General features: G+C 37.9%; 1 protein-coding gene across 3 annotated transcripts in view; it reads left to right on the forward strand.

Moving 5' to 3' along the window:
- LOC136878911 (protein SERAC1) overlaps positions 1 to 21,262 on the forward strand; it is a 115,301-nt gene that overhangs the window by 25,510 nt on the left and 68,529 nt on the right. For 2 of the 3 annotated variants that reach the window (XM_067152512.2, XM_067152514.2), the window contains exons 3-4: positions 11,572 to 11,742; positions 18,789 to 18,916. In XM_067152512.2, the coding sequence (XP_067008613.2) occupies positions 11,572 to 11,742; positions 18,789 to 18,916 (299 nt within the window). The remainder of the gene's footprint in view (positions 1 to 11,571; positions 11,743 to 18,788; positions 18,917 to 21,262) is intronic. The other variant, XM_067152515.2, reaches the window with a different exon arrangement.

The raw sequence follows: 21,262 nt of genomic DNA on the forward strand, positions 1-21,262 counted from the left end.
ACACTCACAGTTAGATCGTATATAGCTTCTTGTAGTGTGATTCCTCAGTATTTCCACAACTCTGCAGGGATTCCATCGATACTTGGTGCTTTATTGTTTTTCGGTTGCTGTATGGCTTCTATCACTTCTTGCATAGATGGTGCTGTGGCTTCCGATTCATTTGTCTCGTAGTTATTCCTTGAGGTAGTTGGTGTTTTCCCTTCCATTTCTACTGGGTTCAGGAGTTGTTGGAAATATTCCTTCCATCTATCTTGGATCCCTTCTTTATCTCCCAAAAGCTGTCCGTCTCTGTCCTTACACATGTTTGTTCTTGCCTTGAATCCTTCTTTCACTTCCTTAACTTCTCTGTAAGCCATGTACCCTCATCTCATCATCTTTAAATTCCTCCACTATTCTAGCCATTTTCTCATTTAATTTTTCTTCTCTTCTTTCTTCTACATACATTCCTTACTTCTTTATTCAGATTTTCAACCACTTGTTTCTTCACCCTTGTTGGTCACTCTAGGTATGCTTTATATGCCTTATCTCTTTCTTCTATGGCTTTTTGGCATTCCTTGTCAAACCATTCCTTTGTGTTCCTTTTGGGTGCAATGTGTAGTATGTCCTTTGCCACGGCCTTAACGCTTTCCTTCAGAACAACCCATTTAGTTTCGACCGTTGCTGTTTGGTCCTTATTACATTTCTCTACCAGAACTTCTGCCATTCTTTCCCTGTATCTTCCTGATACTTCTTTAATCTTCAGTTCACTAGTATTGTACCTTTCTATCCTACTCACTCCTTCCTTGCTTTCATTTTGTGACACCTTAATATTGCCTTAACTTGAAAGTGGTCAGAACAACAACTTGTTCCTCTATATGATCTGACATCCATGATATTGGATGCTCATCTTTTCTCCATCACTACAGATCTATTTGATTACAGATCTTTCCATCCGGCAATATCCATGTTTGCTTGTGTACCTCTTTATGAGGAAAACAAGTTGACATCACTTTCATGTTTCTGCTGGTAGCAAGGTCAAGCAATCTCTGTCCATTATCATTAGTATTGTTGTGTAAGCTATGGATCCCTGTTATTCCTTGATATATCTCGTCCTTCCCAATTTGCGCATTTAGGTCTCCTATTATCATCCTAGCATCGTTTGATGGGATTGAATCTAGCACTCGTTCTAGTTCAGCATAGAACTGATCCTTGACTATCTGTTCCTTGTCTTCCGTTGGTGCATATACATTTTCAATTGTTAGATTGTAGAATTGCATTTTAACACGCAGTGTTGCCAATCTTTCATTTACTCCCCAAAACTGTAGTACATCACCTTTGGCTTGTGTTCGTACTATAAATGCTACTCCTCCTTCGTGTGTATTCCTTGACTTCCCACTACTAAATTTTGTGTGGGTTTTGGTATCCCAAATCTCATCTCTTCCTGACCATCTTGTTTCTTGGATGGCTGCTATGTCCACTTTGTTGGCTTCTAGTTTCTGCGTCAATACTTTCAATGCTCTGGCTCGTAGAAGGGTGCGTACATTCCATGTACCAATTGCATAGTCCATTTCCTTTAGCTTAGCTCGTCGTCTATCAAATCCACCATTCCGAGGCATATTCTGGTGCTTCGCAACAGTTTGTTTTCCAGAGCGAGGTTGATAGCCTTGCTCCAACCCCCAGCAATCCTGGAGGAGCAATTTTTTCTGTTAGGGTTGTCTCCCTTAGCTGATTGGTCCCCATTTAAGCGTCGGGAAGTCACTTTCTGCCCTTACATGTCTTAGGCGTGGACCTTAAAGAATTGCCCAGAGGCCACAGCGTGGACATGCATGTATCGAACTTAGTAGGAATACACGGCATTTCCTGTGTTTTACTAGTGCACTTCCATAAGCAAGAAGTGTACCCACAGGACCACATACTACCCCTTCGACCCCCATGTGCAAGAACTGCACATGCAAATTACATAAAAGAAACAGATGACAGAAAAGACTACGAAGAAAATTACCCCGACTGTGAAGAAAAGACGGTTTCGTATGACACTGATGAAAAAGAATTTCATTCACAAACTCAGGCAAGCGAATTGTATATGGATTTTGATGTTATTCAGAACAGTGAGATATCTTTGGGAGAGTTTGTGGTTGATAACACTGGTTGTCTTCAAGTCGTAAACGAGTCTGCAGAGGAAAACAACTGCACTGCAAATGCCAGTAAACAAAAATCAGACCAAACCCTTCCAATTTCGGGTTCTCCTCCTACAGGAAATAGAGATGAAGGAAGACAAAGCTGTGAAGATGCAATTGAGACTCAAAGAAGTGAAAAAAATAGAGTACAAACCACTTTAATGGTATTCGACCAAACGTTTAGCCCTACAAATTCCTCAGAGCCCCCAAATAAAACCTTATGAAGATGTCGGTGTAAACAGTAATGGGAACAGTGCACGCCGTAGAAGAAAAAGGAAAAGATCATCAGAGGACCCTGAGTGGACATCTGTGGCAAATAAAACTAATATAATGCATGGGAATTCATACAAGGGAACACGGAAATTCACGGTCGGGAGCTGGGAATACGGCGTGGAAAGACCACTGAGGGAAATGAAACCACACTGCAATTGTATTTTGAGTACAAAGTCAGCCAATGTGCATTGCAGGAGTTTCATGGAAGGTGACAGAAGGCAAATTGTCGATGAGTTCTGGAAAGATTGCTCATGGAAAGAAAAGAAGGGGCTGGTAATATGCCTTGTAGATGTACAGGCTCCGAAGGACAAGAAACTTCAGAAGAATGATTAGTCTCGAACAGCAAACAGCACCTACTTCCATTTAAAATAAAATTGGGTCAGGAAGAGGGTATGGAAAAAACTGTTTCTAAATACCCTGTGTATTGGCGAATGGTCAGTGCATAACTGGGTGAAAGAACACTGAACTGAAGAAGGTGATAGGAATGGGATGGGGACGAACATGTTTCGGTTGAGGAATCCCTGGTACGTCTGAGAAGAATAGGACCAGAACGTCATCTGAAGAACAAAACGGAGAGTGCAGAACACAAAGCTCATTTGGTTGAGTTCTTGAACAAGATTCCGAAGTTAGAATCACACTACTGCCGAGTAACTTATGTTAACAACAAAAAATCTTGAACCAGTACGGACTTCAAAAGATGCCCTGCATAGAGAATATCAGCTGTACTGTGGAAGGCTTTGTCTATAAAGTCATTTCATGAGGTATTTGATGAAATGAATCTAGGTCTCTTTTGTCCCAAGAAAGACAGATGTGATACGTGCTGTAGCTACGAAGCAGGAAATGTGTCAGAAGAGGACTATATAACACACAGGCTCAAAAAGGAATTGGCTAGAGAGGAAAAGGCCTTCGATAAAGACAATGCCAATCATGTGTTCACTGTAGATTTGCAGTCTGTTTTACTCTGTCCATATCTACAAGCATCTGCCATCTATTACAAAACGAAGCTCAAAGTACATAACTTAACGGTGTACGATCTCAAGACTCAAGAAGGATACTGTTACTTATAGCATGAAGGTGAAGGAGGACTAACTGCAAATGACTTTGCAAGCATCATGTTTAATTTCACACTGAAAAATGTTGCTTATGAATCAGGAGATGAGATCCTATTTTACAGTGATGACTGTGGCTTCCAAAACAGAAACAGTATACTCGCAAATGCGTTTCTGTTATTACAGTAGCTAAAGAAAAGAACATCACCATCACTCAGAAGTTTGTCGCTAAAGGACATACACAAATGGAGTGTGATTCAATGCACTCTACAATAGAAAGAAAACAGGCATAAAGAAGTCTACATGCCTGTGGAATATCTGTCGGCATGTAAGTCTGCAAGACTGAAACCCAAACCATACATTGTTACGTATTTGACACATTCCTTCTTTAAGGACTACAGTTGCGTGAAGATAGTTTCTTCCATCCGACCAGGCCACAAAAAATGGGACCCTAGAGTTACTGACCTCTGCTGCATCCGCTACCACGCAGACTTGAAAGTAAGGATCAAGGCGTGTTTCATTCATGGCGAAATATTATTTTACGTATGTTTCATATTTTCTCCATTGTAAATTTTATTAAATTGTAATTTTATTTTCAGGTACCTGGGAAGAACTTCCTCAGAGACAACGAAAGAGCAGTGGAAGTTACTAATTGGAGACAGTGAAAAATATTTACAGTGCACCTTTAAAAATAAAGAAAGACAAATATCTGGATCTCCAGCAACTGAAACAGCTGATACCTCAAGATTACCATAATTTTTATGATAACCTACATCATGATTAGAGACAGCCAAAATTCTCGAATAAAAGGGGCTAAAATTCTTGGTTAAAAAGGATAAAAATTCTTGAGTGAAAACTAAAATTTCTAGATTACTCCTGAAATGTTTAAATTATATATACAAAGTTTTATGTTGATAACAATTCTAAGATACTTAACATTATTTAACATACAAAGTTGTAGGCAGACAACAGTTCTAAGTTTGTCATTGTAAGAATTATTCTTCTACTTGTTACCACACACACGAAGTGTGGGGGGGGGGAATTCATAGCTTTCTCAAGTAACTCAAATATTTACCTTTTTTTGTATTTATGCATGTGATTGCTACAAGGTGGTCCACATTAAAACTAGAAAATAACCGGTAACATTAATCATGTTATGAAAATCAAACCTTAAAACCTTGTATGTCCAGATAAGGTTAGAATTTTATTTCTTAAAACCACGTAAACCGGGCGAGTTGGCCGTGCGCGTAGAGGCGCGCGGCTGTGAGCTTGCATCCGGGAGATAGTAGGTTTGAATCCCACTATCGGCAGCCCTGAAGATGGTTTTCCGTGGTTTCCCATTTTCACACCAGGCAAATGCTGGGGCTGTACCTTAATTAAGGCCACGGCCGCTTCCTTCCAACTCCTAGGCCTTTCCTATCCCATCGTCGCCATAAGACCTATCTGTGTCGGTGCGACGTAAAGCCCCTAGCAAAAAAAAAAAACAAAACGTCAGTCTACCTGATATATGAAGACTTACTTGAAATGCTTATTTATGCTATTCAACCGAAATATTAACGCTAAACAATGTGGAAACTCAAAAATGACTATGGTTGAACAATTTCCGTGAAATTTATAACATTTTTACCCTCTCCTGAAAAGTTTGCTAAAAATGACTTGCGTTGTTTTAGAAGTAAGCCGATGATATAAGTTAAGTGCTTCTATAAGTAAATTGGCAACAAGCGACTTATTTACCTGAACCAGTAGTTCAAGTTATACATACTGAAGATACTTGCATTCTCTAGGATATCAGTATTGGGCACTCTGCCTATCCATGTGATCCAGAAGTTCCTAAGAGCTGTTCATTCTCTTCTCAAGGGTGGTCCAAGCCTTTCTTTGTCAGAAGTTTGTTATTCTACTTTCTCTTCTTAAGTCTAGCCATACTGTAACATCTGATGCACTGGTCATCCTGTTCGTAATCTTAGCATCAAGAGATAAATATATATATATAACATGTCCTGACTGACTGACCGACCAACCGATTCATCATCGCCGAGCCAAAACTACTGGACATAAAGAAATGAAATTTTGACAATACACATATCTTACATTGTAGGTGCTCACTAAGGGAGGATATTGGGATATTCCATCACTAAGAGGGTGAAAGGGGGGGGGGGATTTTTAAAATGAGTGTATCTATATCTCAAAAGCTTAACAGTTTAAAGATGTAGAAATTGGTATTCAGAATCTTCTTTAAAAATAAGAAAATGCATATTTTTTTGTTTTCAGAAAATCCTCTTAAGGGGTGTGAGAGAAGGTGAAAAAGGGGTTGAGTACCTTTTATGTGGATACTTATATCTCAGAAACTGAAGATGTTACAGTCTTGAAAATGGTTATTTGAAATCTTCTTTAAAAGTAAATTTGAAACATGGTATTTTATTGTTTTTGGAAAATCTTCTTAAGAGGGAGTAAACAGGAGTCACCAAGCAGGTGAATTTTTAAAATGAGTATATCTACTATATATCTCAAAAACGTAACATGCTACAGACATGAAAACTGGTATTTGGAATCTCCCGTAAAAGTAAAGGAACACGCATAATTTGTTTTCTGAAAATCCACTTAAGGGGAGGTGTTAAAGGGGGTGAATTTTTAAAATGTGCAATCTATAGTATATCTCAAAAACTTAACATATTACAGGCGTGAAAATTGGTATTTTTAATCTTTTAAAAATAAAGTAAGACATATTTTTTTTATTTTCAGAAAAGACACTTGGGAGGGGGGTTAAATTACTGAAAGGGGGATGAATTATTTTTAATTAGGATGCTGGTATCTCCATAATTGAAGATATTACAGACGTGAAAATTGGTATTTGGAATCTCCTTAAAAAATAAAGAAACATGTTTCTTGTTTTAGGAAAAAAGCCCTTAAGTGGGGTTTAAATGACTGAAAAATGGGATAAATTATTTTTATCAAGATACTGGTATTCCAAAACTGAAGATATTACAGAAGAGAAAATTGGTACTTGGAATCTCCTTTTAAAATAAGGAAACATGTATTTTTGTTTTTGGAAAATCCACTTAAGATGGTGAGGTGGGTGAAGAGAACTGAAGAATGTGTTGAATTATATCAAATACTGAAGATGTTACAGACGTGAAAATTGGTATTTGGATCTCCTGTAAAAGTAAAGGGACACGCATAATTTATTTTTTGAAAATCCACTTAAGGGGAAGTGTTGAAGGGGGTAAATTTTTAAAATGAGCATATCTACAGTTTATCAAAAAAACTTACCACATATTACAGACATGAAGATTGGTATGTTTAATCTCTTTTAAAATAAAGTAACACGTATTGTTTGTTTCAGGAAAACACTTAAGGGTTAGGGGTTGAAAAGAGGGCTGTAAAAGGGGACGAATTATTTTATGAGGATACGTGTGGTATATCTCAAAAACTGAAGATGACATAGGCATGAACATTTATATTTGGAATCTCTTTTAAAAAAAGAAACACATATTCTTTTGTTTTTGGAAAAACCAATTGGGGGGGGGGGGGGGGAGATAAATGAATTGAAAAATGAGTTGAATTCTTTGTTTGAGGATACTTATATCTCAAAAACGAAGGATGTTACGGACGAGGAAATTGGTATTTGGAATCTTCTTTAAACATAAAGACACACGTATTTTTTGATAGGGGAGGGGGGTGGAATCTACTTAAGGGGGTGTAAAAGGAGTTGAATTATTTTATGAGGATGCAAATAAGAAGTGGACTTAAAACAACACAGCCCTAAGGGGGTTTTGACTGGGGGGTGAGGAATGATGACAAAAATATGCATTTATATGAAACCGTTCAAATTATGAAGTTAAAATTTCATATGATATCCTAGGTGTTAAGTAACAGAAGGTTTGAAACAAATTTAACCGATCAGAGAGTTAAATGGGGGTTAAGATCCAAAAACAAATATATTCATTCCTTCCTCTGAAACGGTTTAACAAACTAAGACAAAATTCCAGTATTCCAAATTCTAGGTGTGAAATTGGAAATATTTTTTAACGTTCCAACCAAAAAGTGTTAAATGAGGTTAGCTCAATAAACGAAATTATTTATCCCATCAAAACTGTTTGACGTACAAAGTTGTAATTTTACGAGAAGGGTGTTATTTTATGTCCTAGGTGTAAAATATCGTATACTTCAAAATATTTCTCCCCTAAGGGGGTTAGATGGTGATTGACCCTCAAAAACACAATATCCATTCTTCTCAAAGCGAGTTTTATAAAGCATGTTTGTAAACACGGTATATTTCTTGCATGTCAATGTTCGCCACACTACAAAATAATTACTGAAATGATATACCCATGTAAAATAACTTAGCCTTTGTAATAAAAATAAACATTGCAAGCATGTCCTATGGTATTGACAGGTATTAAAGACTGTTTAGAACAGAGTATCCTAGAATATAGGCTAATAAAACGAAGCCCAAATTAGATCCGTACATTATTATTGTGTTTTGATAGGTATTAATCAGAAATGTATACCACTATTAATGCCAAATATCTTCTTTCTGTTATTCAGATTCCCTGGCATGACAGGCTGGGCCTTCCCAGATGACTTTAGAGTCCTTAGGCAATTGAGGAGATATGTTTAGTGATAACTGAATTCTGTTAATTGTTTATGTAACATACATACTGTGAACATTAATTTTTTTATTTAATTTTTGTAGTGTTTTTCACGTGGCACAGAGCACAAACATGAAAACTTACAGGAAATTATGGTTTAAATTTATCTTTCCCGATGCCCCACTCATCCACTCCCTTCCCCTACACATGTTGAGTCATGCAATGCACACTGCCATATTGCTTGCCATCTTCATAGCACATGAAATGGAGTATGGCTTTTAGTGCTGGGATGCAAGTCTTTTGATTTGACTCCCGTAGGCGACTTGCACGTCGTGATGAGGATGAAATGATGATGAAGACGGCGCATACACCCAGCCCCCGTGCCAGTAAAATTAACCAATTATGGTTAAAATTCGCGACCCTGCCAGGAATCGAACCCGGGACCCCTGTGACCAAAGGCCAGCATGCTAACCATTTAGCCATTGAACTATCACATGTAAACAGCTGATACCATGTGTTCCTTAGTCATGCACTTGTATCTGTACTCCATTTGCTAGAAGAGATTCTGGTAATTTCTGCGTAACCCATGCGTTTTCCTTGAGAATTTTGAATGTTAATCTTAATGTTTTTCACTGCTAATGTTCTGTTGCGAATTCAGTGCACTACATCGCAGGACATGAGATATGAACCAGTTACCCCCTGGCGATTAGCGGAAGGGTTTAGGAAAAATGGACGACGGATCCTCTCTTATATTATTGGGTTCATTATGCCCATAAATATTCCGTAACTTATTTTCAGGCACCCTGTATGTATGCATATATATATATATATATATATATATAAGGAAACATTAAGGTCCAATAATACTGCCCTGTGGGTGAGAGAGCTGTAGAAAAACACCTTTGGTATCCCCTGCCTGTCGTAAGGGGCCTCCGGGGCTCTGAACTTTGGCACTTGGATTGGCGGCCATGGGGCCCTCAGCTGAGTCCTGGCATTGCTTCCACTTGTGCCAGGCTCCTCACTTTCATCTATCCCATCCGACCTCCCTAGGTCAACTCTTGTTCTTTTCAGACCCCGACAGTATTACATGTGGGGGCTGAGAGAGTCTTTCATTTTCATGCCCTTCGTGGGCCCCGTCTTCCTTTGGTCGATACCTTCAGTTGTCGAAGTGTCGGACCCCTTCCATTTTTTCTCCCTGATTACTTTTATATAGAGGATGGTTGCCTAGTTGTACTTCCTCTTAAAACAATAACCGCCACTGCCGCCGCCACTGTTCTCTGAGTTCTATTTTGTAGAAAATGTAGTCACCCATTCAGTCACTCTTTAGTGTGGTCCAGTTGCCCACATTTTCATCAGTAGTCTCCCATGATCTACCTTATCAAAAGCCTTGGATGGAGCAGTACAGTCCATTTGACCTCTTGAATTTAAAATATCTACTAAATCTTGTTGGAATCCTACAAGTTGAGCATCACTGGAATAACTTTTCTTAAACCCAAACTGCCTTCTGTCAAAACTGTTAGTAATTTTGCAATCATATATAGGGCTAATATAATCAGAAAGAATACTTTCCCATGACACAGGTCATGCTGACTGGCCTGTATTTATTGGCTTTATGTTTATCGCACTTTCCTTTGTATACAGGGGCAACTATAGAAACTCTTCATTCATTTGGAATTGCTCTTTCATGCAAACATTAGTCATAAATACTTCAAATATGGTATTATATCCCAACCTTTTGCCTTCAGTATACCCCCAGAAATCTTACCAGTTCCAGTGCTTTTCTAGTTTACAGTTTTTTATACTTGAATATCTTTGTCATAATAGCTAAATTTCAATGTCCGACTTGTTGGCTGAATGATCAGTGTACTGGCCTTCGGTTCAGAGGGTCCCGGGTTCGATTCCCGGCTGGGTCGGGGATTTTAATCACTTCTGATTCATTCTTCTGGCTCGGGGATTAAGTGTTTGTGTCCATCCCAACACTTTCCTCTTCATATTCAGACAACATACCGCACTACCAACCACCACAGAAACACGCAATAGTGATTACATCCCTCCATATAGGGTTGGCGTCGAGAAGGGCATCCGGCCGTAAAATAGGGCCAAATCAACATGTGCAACGCAGTTCACATCCGCGACCCCACAGGTGTGGGGGAAAAGCGGTAGAAAAAGAAGAAGAAGAATAAATTTCAATACGTTCTTAGTATTCATTAGTATTAGCTGAGAATTAAATTTTCATACTTCACAGCCATAACAGTTTGAGGATCAATGGTACTTGTTATCCTATTTGTTGAATGTAACGGGTTGATTTGGCTATTGTTCAGGAGGAATACCTGTGTGAACTGCAGTGAAAATATATTTCATAGATTATATCTGATTAAAAGTATGCAGGCATGTTTTTGAAACTGTTCTGTAAATGTTCCTCGGATATAATACCCAGTAGAAGAAATTAATTTGGTGTGGGCCTACCCTTGGCCTTTATTACAGCTCAAATTCTGCGGGGTAGAGCGTATACTAGATGTCAGAACATCTCTGGTGGAATAGCAGACCATCTTCATGCGGTGGTGCAGCAAGTTTATTGTTAATGATGTGGGCTCTCGCATTGTAGATAGAATCTCTGTTCTAGTTCATCCTAGAGGCGTTCTATAGGACTGACATCATAACTTTGAGCTGGCCAGTCCATTTCTGGAAATTTATTGTCCACTGACCACTCACAAACAGATCCTGCTTTAAGGCAGGGAGCATTATTACGCTGAAACACATCTCTGAACTGGTCTTCTACCGTAGTCAACACACAGCAGGTCAAAATGTCCTTATATCCTTCTGCTTTAACGTGCTCAGTAGTATTACGAGAGAACCAAGTCCGTTCCATGTAAAACAATTTCACACTCACCCCATCTCTGGCAGATTCAATTGTGGGTACTTTATAGGGTAGCATGTATTATTCACACCTGAACCCTCCCGTCTGTCTATCACTTGGTATAATATGATTCATTGTTTTGAATTGCTCATCTCCAGTAGTTCACTGACCAGTAACGGTGCTCTTTATGCTACCAAATGCACCACTTACTGTCCGCTGGGGAAATGGGCAGGTGCCTGAGCCAGTCTCCTTACTTCCCAGTGCACATTCATGGTGCTAGCTGCACAATTATGGCTCTGCAGAATTCATAGTTGATGATATAACACGATTTTCCCACCCCACCTGTGGTCTGTGGTCTGTGGTTTTCAACGTACGTGTTTTGTTGTGGTTGTGTTTCTGCTTCATAATCATGTCTCTGACAGTCGACTTGGGCAACTTGGGAGAGGCGAAATTGGCCCTGTCTGATTGCTTACTAATGTGGCAACCAATAATCATTCCGTCTTTTATTGCAGCAATGGCGGTCATAGCGACATCTAGACTCTTGTTTACTTGTACAGCGGTATGTCCAGTTAATTTTGATCAAGTGGTGTTTATCTATTGTTTATTTAAAATATTTTGTATAATTTTTACTAGTCTTTCTGTTGTAGGTAGAAACCTTGAAGATGAACTATATAGCTTTGATAAGCCATCTGTTTCACAGTGGTGGAACTCCTTGAGGAATTCTGTAGCATGGCGATTACTTTCAGCTGCCAAGACAAGTAACCGTATTGACAGATTACATGCTGTGAGGTTACTTGCAAAAATAAAAAACTTGAATGGTATGATTTTCTATTCTTTGTTGCAGTGCACTTTTATGTATCTTCTCCTGCATGTCATGTTATTTCTTTTGATCTACTTTTTTCTCTTGTCTTTTTTCTTTTTATCTGAATTTGGGAGGTTTTTTGAAGGTCTGAAATGTAAATAAAACAAACACTAAAGAAGGAAGAAATTAAGAGGCAAACAGCCATCATAAAGTTACTTTGCTCAAGCAGAAGTAGTGAAGTCTTATAAAAAAAATCAAAATATGTTATGTAAGTGTGGAGCAGATGAAAACAGAGAACACATCTGGTTCATTCAACTTCTTACACCTTGTACAGAATGCAAGAGCAAAACAGACAATGTCAAATCCTACCTTCTACATATACCTTCTATATACAGCTTGGAGAGTTATGTATTAAATGTAAGAAACATCAGTAAATTGCATACATGTGAAGTGGAGTTTCTAAGATCAACTAGCAGGAGACGAGAAGGAATGGAATCAGGAATGATTACAAAAAGAGACACATGCAGGTGAACTTGGCAGTAGAAGGAAGACTGAGAACTGCACGGCTGAAATGGTTTAGACATGTAAAGTGAATGCAGGGAGCACAGATTCTCTGGCAGTACTTAGAAAGGATGGTGCTTGGAGAAAGAATAATTGGACATCCAAGAAGGGGTGGTTGGACTAAATTTAGAATTATTTAGCAAAAAAGGAGCAGTACATTGGAAGGTATGAGAGAAGTAGTTTACAAAGACAGAAACAGATAGAGGCATATCTTCCACATAAGTCCTAAGCCTACTGGAAGAATCCACAGATTATGTACAATTGTGCAAGAATAATAGAGAATGTTTTGGAGAAATAAATTGAGTTATAGTAGAGGAAGAACAAAGGAGAGAGCAATATGACATCAGACCAGGGATATTAAAATAGGTTTTGTGTGCAGTGTCTAATGGAACACTACCAGTAAGGATGGGAAAGACTATGTCCTTTCAGTGAGAGGGAGCAACATGGTAGTGGGTGGTGTCATTATTTTAGGGTAAATACAAAATAATCATCACAAAGGCAGTGTCATTTGTAATAAAGCCCACCTGGTGGCCTGATTGTCAAGGCATCAAGTTTATGGTCTGACTTGGTTAGCCAGTTTGAGTCCCGTTGGTGGTAAATGATGTTCGCCAGCAGGGTAGGAGAGGTGGTGGTACACAATTTCTAAACACTAGATTGCAGGCCAAAAGCCTAAATTCATTTCAAAACCTCTCCACAGTATTCATATGGAGTGAGGGCACATGACACTGTTGATGGTGATTCACCCATCGAATGGCAATGTTAAGCCTTGAGCAGACCCCTTGATGTTATTTGACAGGAGTAGGCTGCATGCAGCGCTGGATTTCACTCTCTCCCTATGTCATTATCATAGTCATCAACTCACACCCAGACGTGCAGGTCGTCATCGGGCATCAAATAGAAAGACCTGCAAGCCAAACATGTCCTCAGACACTCCCAGCATTGAAAGCCATATGTTAAAATTAAAAAAATTAAAGTTATAAAAAGGTAAGAAGTTCACTTGGTCTTTACTAAACAATGGATTGAAAAAAAAAGGAATGTTCGGTTACCCTCACAGTTCATCCTCCTAGTGGATAAGATTATGAATAAAGTAATACTGTAGATAGGAGAAGAAGTCTTTTTGGAATTAATTGATTGAATGAAGAAAAAAAAGAGATATTCAGTAGCTGTTGGTCAATTGGAAAGATGTTCAAGAACAGTAGAGAATAAAATTCAATATGAAGGAGAGAAATAATCATAATATATATCTGAGAAATATGAATGAGATAGTGCATGCTGACATACTATATATGATTATTTCCACACACTGGTACTTGGCAATATAAAGGGATAACCTGCATTGCTTTCGTAATTTATCATTACAGATATTGTTGTATACATATTGAGTAACGTAATTGTGAATCATGGATTCAGAATGATGGAGGCCTAAATGAAGAGCTAAGAGATAGATAGTATGCAGTTGGTGCAAACGGAAAGATCTAACTGGAGTTCTTTGTAATAAGACAACTAGTGAAACTCAAGTCCAAGGTTTACTGTGCTGTTATAAGGCCAGTAGTATTGTATAGATATGAATGCTGGCCAGTCACTAGAATTGTATATTTTATTTTATTTAGTATGTGGCTTCTGGTGTCAGGAGTGTCAGAGGACATGTTTGGCCCACCTGGAGCAGATCTTTCTGTGTTTGACCTGAGTATGGGTGTAAGGAGAGGATAAAACCTAGTGTCAGCTCATAGCCTACTCCTGTCAAATAACATCAAGGGGTCTGCTCAGGCTTAACATCCCCATCTGATGGACGAATCTCATCAACAGCATCATGTCCTCATCCATATGAACACTGCAGAGAGGTTTGGAATTGAATCCAGGCTTTTGGCTCACAATCTAGTGATTAAAAATTGTATACCACCATCTCTTCTATCCTGTCAGCCAACATTCTGATGGTGAAACGTTTTCCCACCAACAGGACTCGAACCAGCTAACAACAATATCAGATCATATGGACTTGATGTTTTAATGATCATGGTTGCCAGGCAGGCAAGGTATGATAGTAGATAAAAGACTAAAGGAAATGAAAATGCTGAGATTATCACTACGTGTCACCAAAATGGACAAACTCTGAAATTAAAGAAATCCAAGAAATTATGGGAACAACACCCATTAACAAAATGGTATGGTATGGGCATGTAAGAATAGCCCAACCGGGCGAGTTGGCCATGCGGTTAGAGGCGCGCAGCTGTGAGCTCGCATCCGGGAGATAAGTGGTTCGAATCCCACCGTCGGCAGCCCTGAAGATGGTTTCCCATTTTCACATGTTGGGGCTGTACCTTAATTAAGGCCACGGCCGTTTCCTTCCCATTCCTAGGTCTTTTCTGTCCCATTGTTGCCATAAGACCTATCTGTGTCGGTGCAACATAAAACAAATAGCAGGGTAGCCCAAATTTCCACTTTAGCAGCAGTGGTCTTCAACCTTGAAGGTGATGGGGACTGAAGTTGTTAGCGAGGAAGACCTAGACAGCGATAGATGAATACTATCAAATCTGATAGGAAATCTGTGAATTTACAGCATTACCAGGTGTTTGATCAGAAAAGGAGCCAGCAAGCAATTAAGGCAGACACAGCAGTGAAAGATGTATGCTAAGAAGAAGACTGAACATTGTAATATAACATGTGTTACAATGATGAAAATAACAAACAGAATCTAAGAATTCCCATTTTCTGCAATTTTAATTTTGAGACTTATTGTTTACCAAAGGCTTTGTAATAATCTCTAGAATTGTTTTTGTAATAAATTTCCTCAATAGAGTTTATTAAATCTTTTTGATATTTTTCCTTAATTCTTCTAATCATTTGCATGAATTCTTTTCTAACATTCTTGCGGTTCATGGTGTTTTCTTCTGTTTTGTAGGCTTTAAATTTCAACCAAGCTTGATGTCTTTCTTCATGCATTCTATCACAATCAGGGGTCCACCAGGCATGTCTCTTCCTTGGATTGAATGGAGCTAGATCTTCTGCATTCTGTTTAAGAATTGGTGTTAGGTCATCTAAATTGTCTGTTAGTCTTGTAGTTCCTGTTCTTTGCCGATACTGGGCATTCTGGATTAACTGATGAGGGTCGTATGTCCTTTTCTCTCCAACTCTATTTTGTCTTTTTCTTCTTAATGGAGAAAATTTAATCGTGATTTTACTGAAATTAAGTAATGATCTGAACCAGTGTCTGTTCCCCTTAGAACTTTGATATTGTGAATTTGTCCATACATATGTGGTCTAGCTGCCATTCTCCTTTTGTCCAATCAGGATGTTTCCACGTTTTGAGTTTGTGTGGTTTTCCTTTAAGATATGTAGATTTGGAGATTAGTCCATGGGTTCTGCAAATTTTTATGAGTCTTTGGCCATTTCTATTAGTATATTTATGAGGAACCCACTTTCCTACTACATTTCGATACTTCTTTTCCTCATCCAGTTGAGCGTTAGTCCCTTATAAGGATCTTGATATTATTCATATTTATTTTATTCATTGTCTGATCAAGGAGATCCCAGACATTATCGACTTCTTGCAGAGTTTGTGTTAGGAAATTTTGTTCATTGGTAGGGGCATGCGCATTTATGATGGTGTAATGTTTGTTTGTGGTTTGTAAAGTTAAAATTGCAATTCTCGGTGAGATGGCTTTAAAATCAAATATGGAATCTTATTTTCAAATTTACTATAAATCCTGTACCAAACCGGGGGCAATGTTTCATGACCCTTTGGTCTGGCATCCCATTCTATACTCTATAACCTCGAGATTCAAACGGATCTTCTGTTAAATTTCTCATTTCTTGGAGCCCTATCACAAGAATATTTTGCCTATCTAATTCATCTGGGAAGTTCTTGAGCTTTCCGGTTTTCAGTAAGGAGTTTATATTGTGCATCGCAATGTAGTCAATATGTTTATGTTTTGATTCTATGTTTGTATGTTTGGTTATATGTATGTATTTTTGAGCGTTCAAATTCATTATAGTCTTTTAGGCGACTACCCACCAAATCCGATGTAGTCTTCTCCATCCTTGAGGGGTTGGATGGTGGAATTCTTTTATTAAAGGCTTTTCCTTATCTAACTATCAAAGGTTATCAACCTTAAGTGGAGCAAGCTCTGATTTACAACTACGGTTGTTAGCCACAGAGGATATTTATGCAGCCACCACTAACATGTGAAACAGACGCTGTTGGGGTACCGCCACTAAAATGTGGAACCATCATGCCCTTTATTGCCTCAAGATGTTAATTTTATGGCTTTAAGCCAACCCTCCTCTTTTATCCGGGCTTGGGACTGGCAACAGCAACTACTGATCTACTCAATCCACCCAGCAGATACTGCAGGCAGACTTCCTACCTTAATTAATATGATTTATTTTATTTACTCTTTTTTAAATTTGTAAAAGTAAATTATACCTAAATAATCATATTAATATATTCCTTTGTTGTTGGTCTACCCATGTTGCATGTTGTTTGTTTCCTTTTTATTTATATCTTCATCTCTTTATAAAATGGCAACTTATTGTTCAATTAGCACACACATAAAATGTGCTAGTATATAAACATGCACTTATGACCTAGTTGGGTATTCAGCCGAAATCATGGAATATATTTATAATTTATAAATTGTTTAAAATTAAACATATTACAGTGAGCCCTCACTAACTCAGAAATTACAATAATTTGGACTGGTTTTCATTATGAAGTAAAACGCTGCAATATTGTACTGGGCATAATTTCCAGTTCAGACTTTCATTTTTTATTACACACTGTGTATGGGCAACAACAAAATAAAAACAAGAACAACATTTCAAGCCCGATTAATGTAACGTTTCAATATTGTAACTTCAGTTTTATTAATCCTACTGTTCATTATTGTGATAACATTAGTTGCTTTAAAATGAAATATGTATACTGTACTGTACATAATATTATGTTATTCATGAGGTATATTTTGGGCTTATGCTGTGTAATTAATTGTAAACACATTCTACACGTTTCAAAAGGAACCTTGCCTTTCTTCATCAGGAGACAACAGAGACATCGATCGAAAAATATCCTCCCCATAGAGGTTTCTAATATTATCATTTAGACTTTCACGGCCCATATAACTATTCATGAGCTATATTTTGGGCTTATGCCGTGTAATTAATTGTAAACACACTCTTCGTGTTTCGAAAGGAACCTTGCCTTTCTTCATCAGGAGACAACAGAGATATCGATTGAAAAATATCCTCCCCATAGTTACACGGGCCGTGAAAGTCTAAATGATAATATTAGAAACCTCTATACGGAGGATATTTTTCAATCAATGTCTCTGTTGTCTCCTGATGAAGAAAGGCAAGGTTCCTTTCGAAACGCGTAGAGTGTGTTTACAATTAATTACACGGCATAAGCCCAAAATATACTTCATGAATTGTTACATGGGCCTTGAAAGTCTAAATGATAATATTAGAAACCTCTATGGCGAGGATATTTTTCAGTCGATGTCTCTGTCGTCTCCTGATGAAGAAAGGCAAGGTTCCTTTTGAAATGCATAGAGTGTGTTTACAATCAATTACACGTCATAAGCCCAAAATATAACTCGTGAATAGTTACACTGGCCGTGAAAGTCAAAATGATAATACCATATTTACGCGAATAATCCCCGCACCCTAACTTTAGGAAGGCTGGTTTTGAAACAAAAATGCCAACATTGACAGAAAATAAAACCCGCACCCTAATTTCGTACCACATTTTAAAAAAAATATGCAGATATTATTCGCATAAATAAGGTATTAGAAACCTCTATGGGGAGGATATTTTTCGATTGATGTCTCTGTTGTTTCCTGATGAAGAAAGGCAAGGTTCCTTTCGAAACTCGTAGAGTGTGTTTACAATTAATTACATGGCATAAGCCCAAAATATACCTCAAGAATAGTTACACTGGCCGTGAAAGTCAAAATGATAATATTAGAAACCTCTATGGGGAGGATATTTTTCGATCGATGTCTCTGTTGTCTCCTGATGAAGAAAGGCAATGTTCCTTTCAAAACGTGTAGAGTGTGTTTACAATTAATTACATGGCATAAGCACAAAATATACCTCATGAATAGTTACATGGGCTGTAAAAGTCTAAATGATAATAATATTATGTTGTTCTAGTTTTTATTTAACCATTGCATACATTGTATAATTATGTATTATATTCCTAACTATAGCTTCTGATAACTATTTTAGAAAACATTTCTATAATTTGGACTTTCAGTAATTCGGTCTAGGTCCCACTCCCATTAGTTAGTCCGAATTAGTGAGGGATCACTGTATATTGAAATGATTCTATCTTCTTGTCCCCACCAAGTAACGTGATTTGAAGCTTTTTTAACATATTTAACTTGTTTGACAACCTTGAGATAAATAAATGTAAATTTGTAAATGATTGTGGAATATTGTGAATTTTCTGTGTACATCTGAATTTGAGCTATGTTTTCTCACTTTATTTTCTAATGCTCTAGATTCTGACTACAAGCAGTTAGCACAAGTGTGTGATGCTAGGACAGCTGTTGGCTTAGCACGTACCAGAAATGTTGACCTCCGGTTCTTCCTTAAGCCTCCTTATTCACATATATCTCACACGAGACAGGTATTATCTTTTCTTATGTCAGAAGTATTCTCTAGGAAGATATTTTAGTACTAAATCTGTTAATTTTCCATAATCAGCTGAAAATAATAATAACAACAATAATATAGTATACCATAGTGTGTTACTGTTGCAGTTGGTAGTGTGATATGTTGTGAGTAAATGGAGATATGTATTAAGACAATCACACACACCCAGCCCCCCCAAGGCGAGAGGAATTAACCAAATGTTGCTAAAATCCCTGGCCCGGCTGGGAACCAAACCTGGGGTTTCTGAACTGAAGGCTGCTACATAGACCATTCAGCTAAGAAGCCAGATAAATCAGACTGTGTATTAACATTAAATATACCGGGCGAGTTGGCCGTGCGCGTAGAGGCGCGCGGCTGTGAGCTTGCATCCGGGAGATAGTAGGTTCGAATCCCACTATCGGCAGCCCTGAAAATGGTTTTCCGTGGTTTCCCATTTTCACACCAGGCAAATGCTGGGGCTGTACCTTAATTAAGGCCACGGCCGCTTCCTTCCAACTCCTAGGCCTTCCCCATCCCATCGTCGCCATAAGACCTATCTGTGTCGGTGCGACGTAAAGCCCCTAGCAAAAAAAAAAAAAACATTAAATATATACCTGTGTATGGGGTTAAATGGGTTTTGACATATATTTACTCTATTTTCTGTGCTCTTTTCCAGGTGCAAAACATCTCCTATGCACAATAATAAGCAAGCTAGCCAGTTTGAGATAAAAGGTAGCAATTCCAGTATACTTCCAAAACAAATAAAAGGAATAATCAAAATTTAAGAAGTTGGTATAAAAACTTGAAGAATATTTGTTTAAAAAACTTTTAGTTTAAAACAAAATGGCAAATGAATCACTGAAAAACATTCTCTTTAGCTTGCCTCTAAAATTTATATTTGTGACATAGTACCCATAGTACCCTTTACCTATGGAGACACACATGTTTTCTTGCCATCTGGTAAGAAAATATTCTTGAGAATCTACTGTTTTGAAGGGGGGAACTTATCGAACCAAATATCAGCTAATGCCAAGTAAATAGAATGTAAGACTGATGATGGGCTGTGAAATTGTTCATTTCTTTGCTCAAAACTCCATTGCAATGTAAAAACAGGACTAAAAAAAAAAAAAAAAACAAGGAATCTATGTAATACACATTTCTGGTTTTGGGCAACTTTATAAGAAACTTTAAAATAAGTTTGATTGAATCAAGTGAAAAGGTATCAACATATTTAAATAGGCTACTAACGAAACTAGATATTGAATTTAATTTAGTAATCATTCGGTCAAGTACACTAATCGAAGCTGAATCAGAGGGGCTTTGATTATTAGGCGCATTAGTAGGTGAAAAAGTTCTAGCATCAGGATTGATTTTACGAAAAACATAATGGGTGGTATGAATAAACATGAGTATTTAGTATATTCTCAACATTTCTGAGTATATACTCCACTTCATAAGAATAAAGTTCATGAGAATGTACTCACTGAGTATATACTCATGTCATGGAGGTGATGTAGTATAAACTCACAATTGTAACAGTCTGAGAGTAGATTCTCATTTATGGTATGAATAAAAGAGAGTACATTCTCAGATTGATGAGTATAATCTCAGTCCCATGTCCTCAAAATATTTCTGCGAATCATACACACCCGGATTTACAAGAAATGTGAATCTTACATGGATCAGACCCAGTTTGGCTTCCGAAATGGGGTCGACACACGTGAAGCACTCTTCTCCTTAAATGTACTAGTACAGAGGTGCAGGGACATGAATGTCGATGTTTATACCTGTTTTATTGACTACAAAAAAGCCTTCGACTCTGTGAAACATGAAAAGATGATAGAGATACTAAGATCGACTGGTATTGACCAATGCGATTTACGCATTATCAGCGCACTGTACTGGAATCAAACCGCAGATGTCAAAATCGACCAAAGAACATCAGAAGCGTCTACAATCAGAAAAGGTCTTCGTCAGGGTTGTGTGCTGTCACCTCTCTTATTCAACATTTATTCTGAGGCAATATTTAAGGAGGTATTGTTGGAGGAAACCAGCGGGATAGTTATAAATGGACAGGCAATTAACAATATCAGGTACGCAGATGATACTGTTGTCATAGCAAATGAATTACCTGTGCTCCAACGCATGATAGACAATTTAGTCCAGCGCAGTGAAGAGTTTGGCCTGTTTGTCAACGCTTCCAAGACCAAAGTTGTAGTCTTCTCTAAAAGAAAAATTCCAGCAACCCTGTCAATAAACGGCAGTAAGATTGAACAAGTATCCTCCTTCAAATACTTGGGTACTGTGCTAGATGAGGAATGTGATTCCAAGAGGGAGATAA

This window comes from Anabrus simplex, chromosome 8 (assembly GCF_040414725.1).
Source record: "Anabrus simplex isolate iqAnaSimp1 chromosome 8, ASM4041472v1, whole genome shotgun sequence".
In the NCBI taxonomy this organism is placed as follows: Eukaryota; Metazoa; Arthropoda; class Insecta; order Orthoptera; family Tettigoniidae; genus Anabrus; species Anabrus simplex.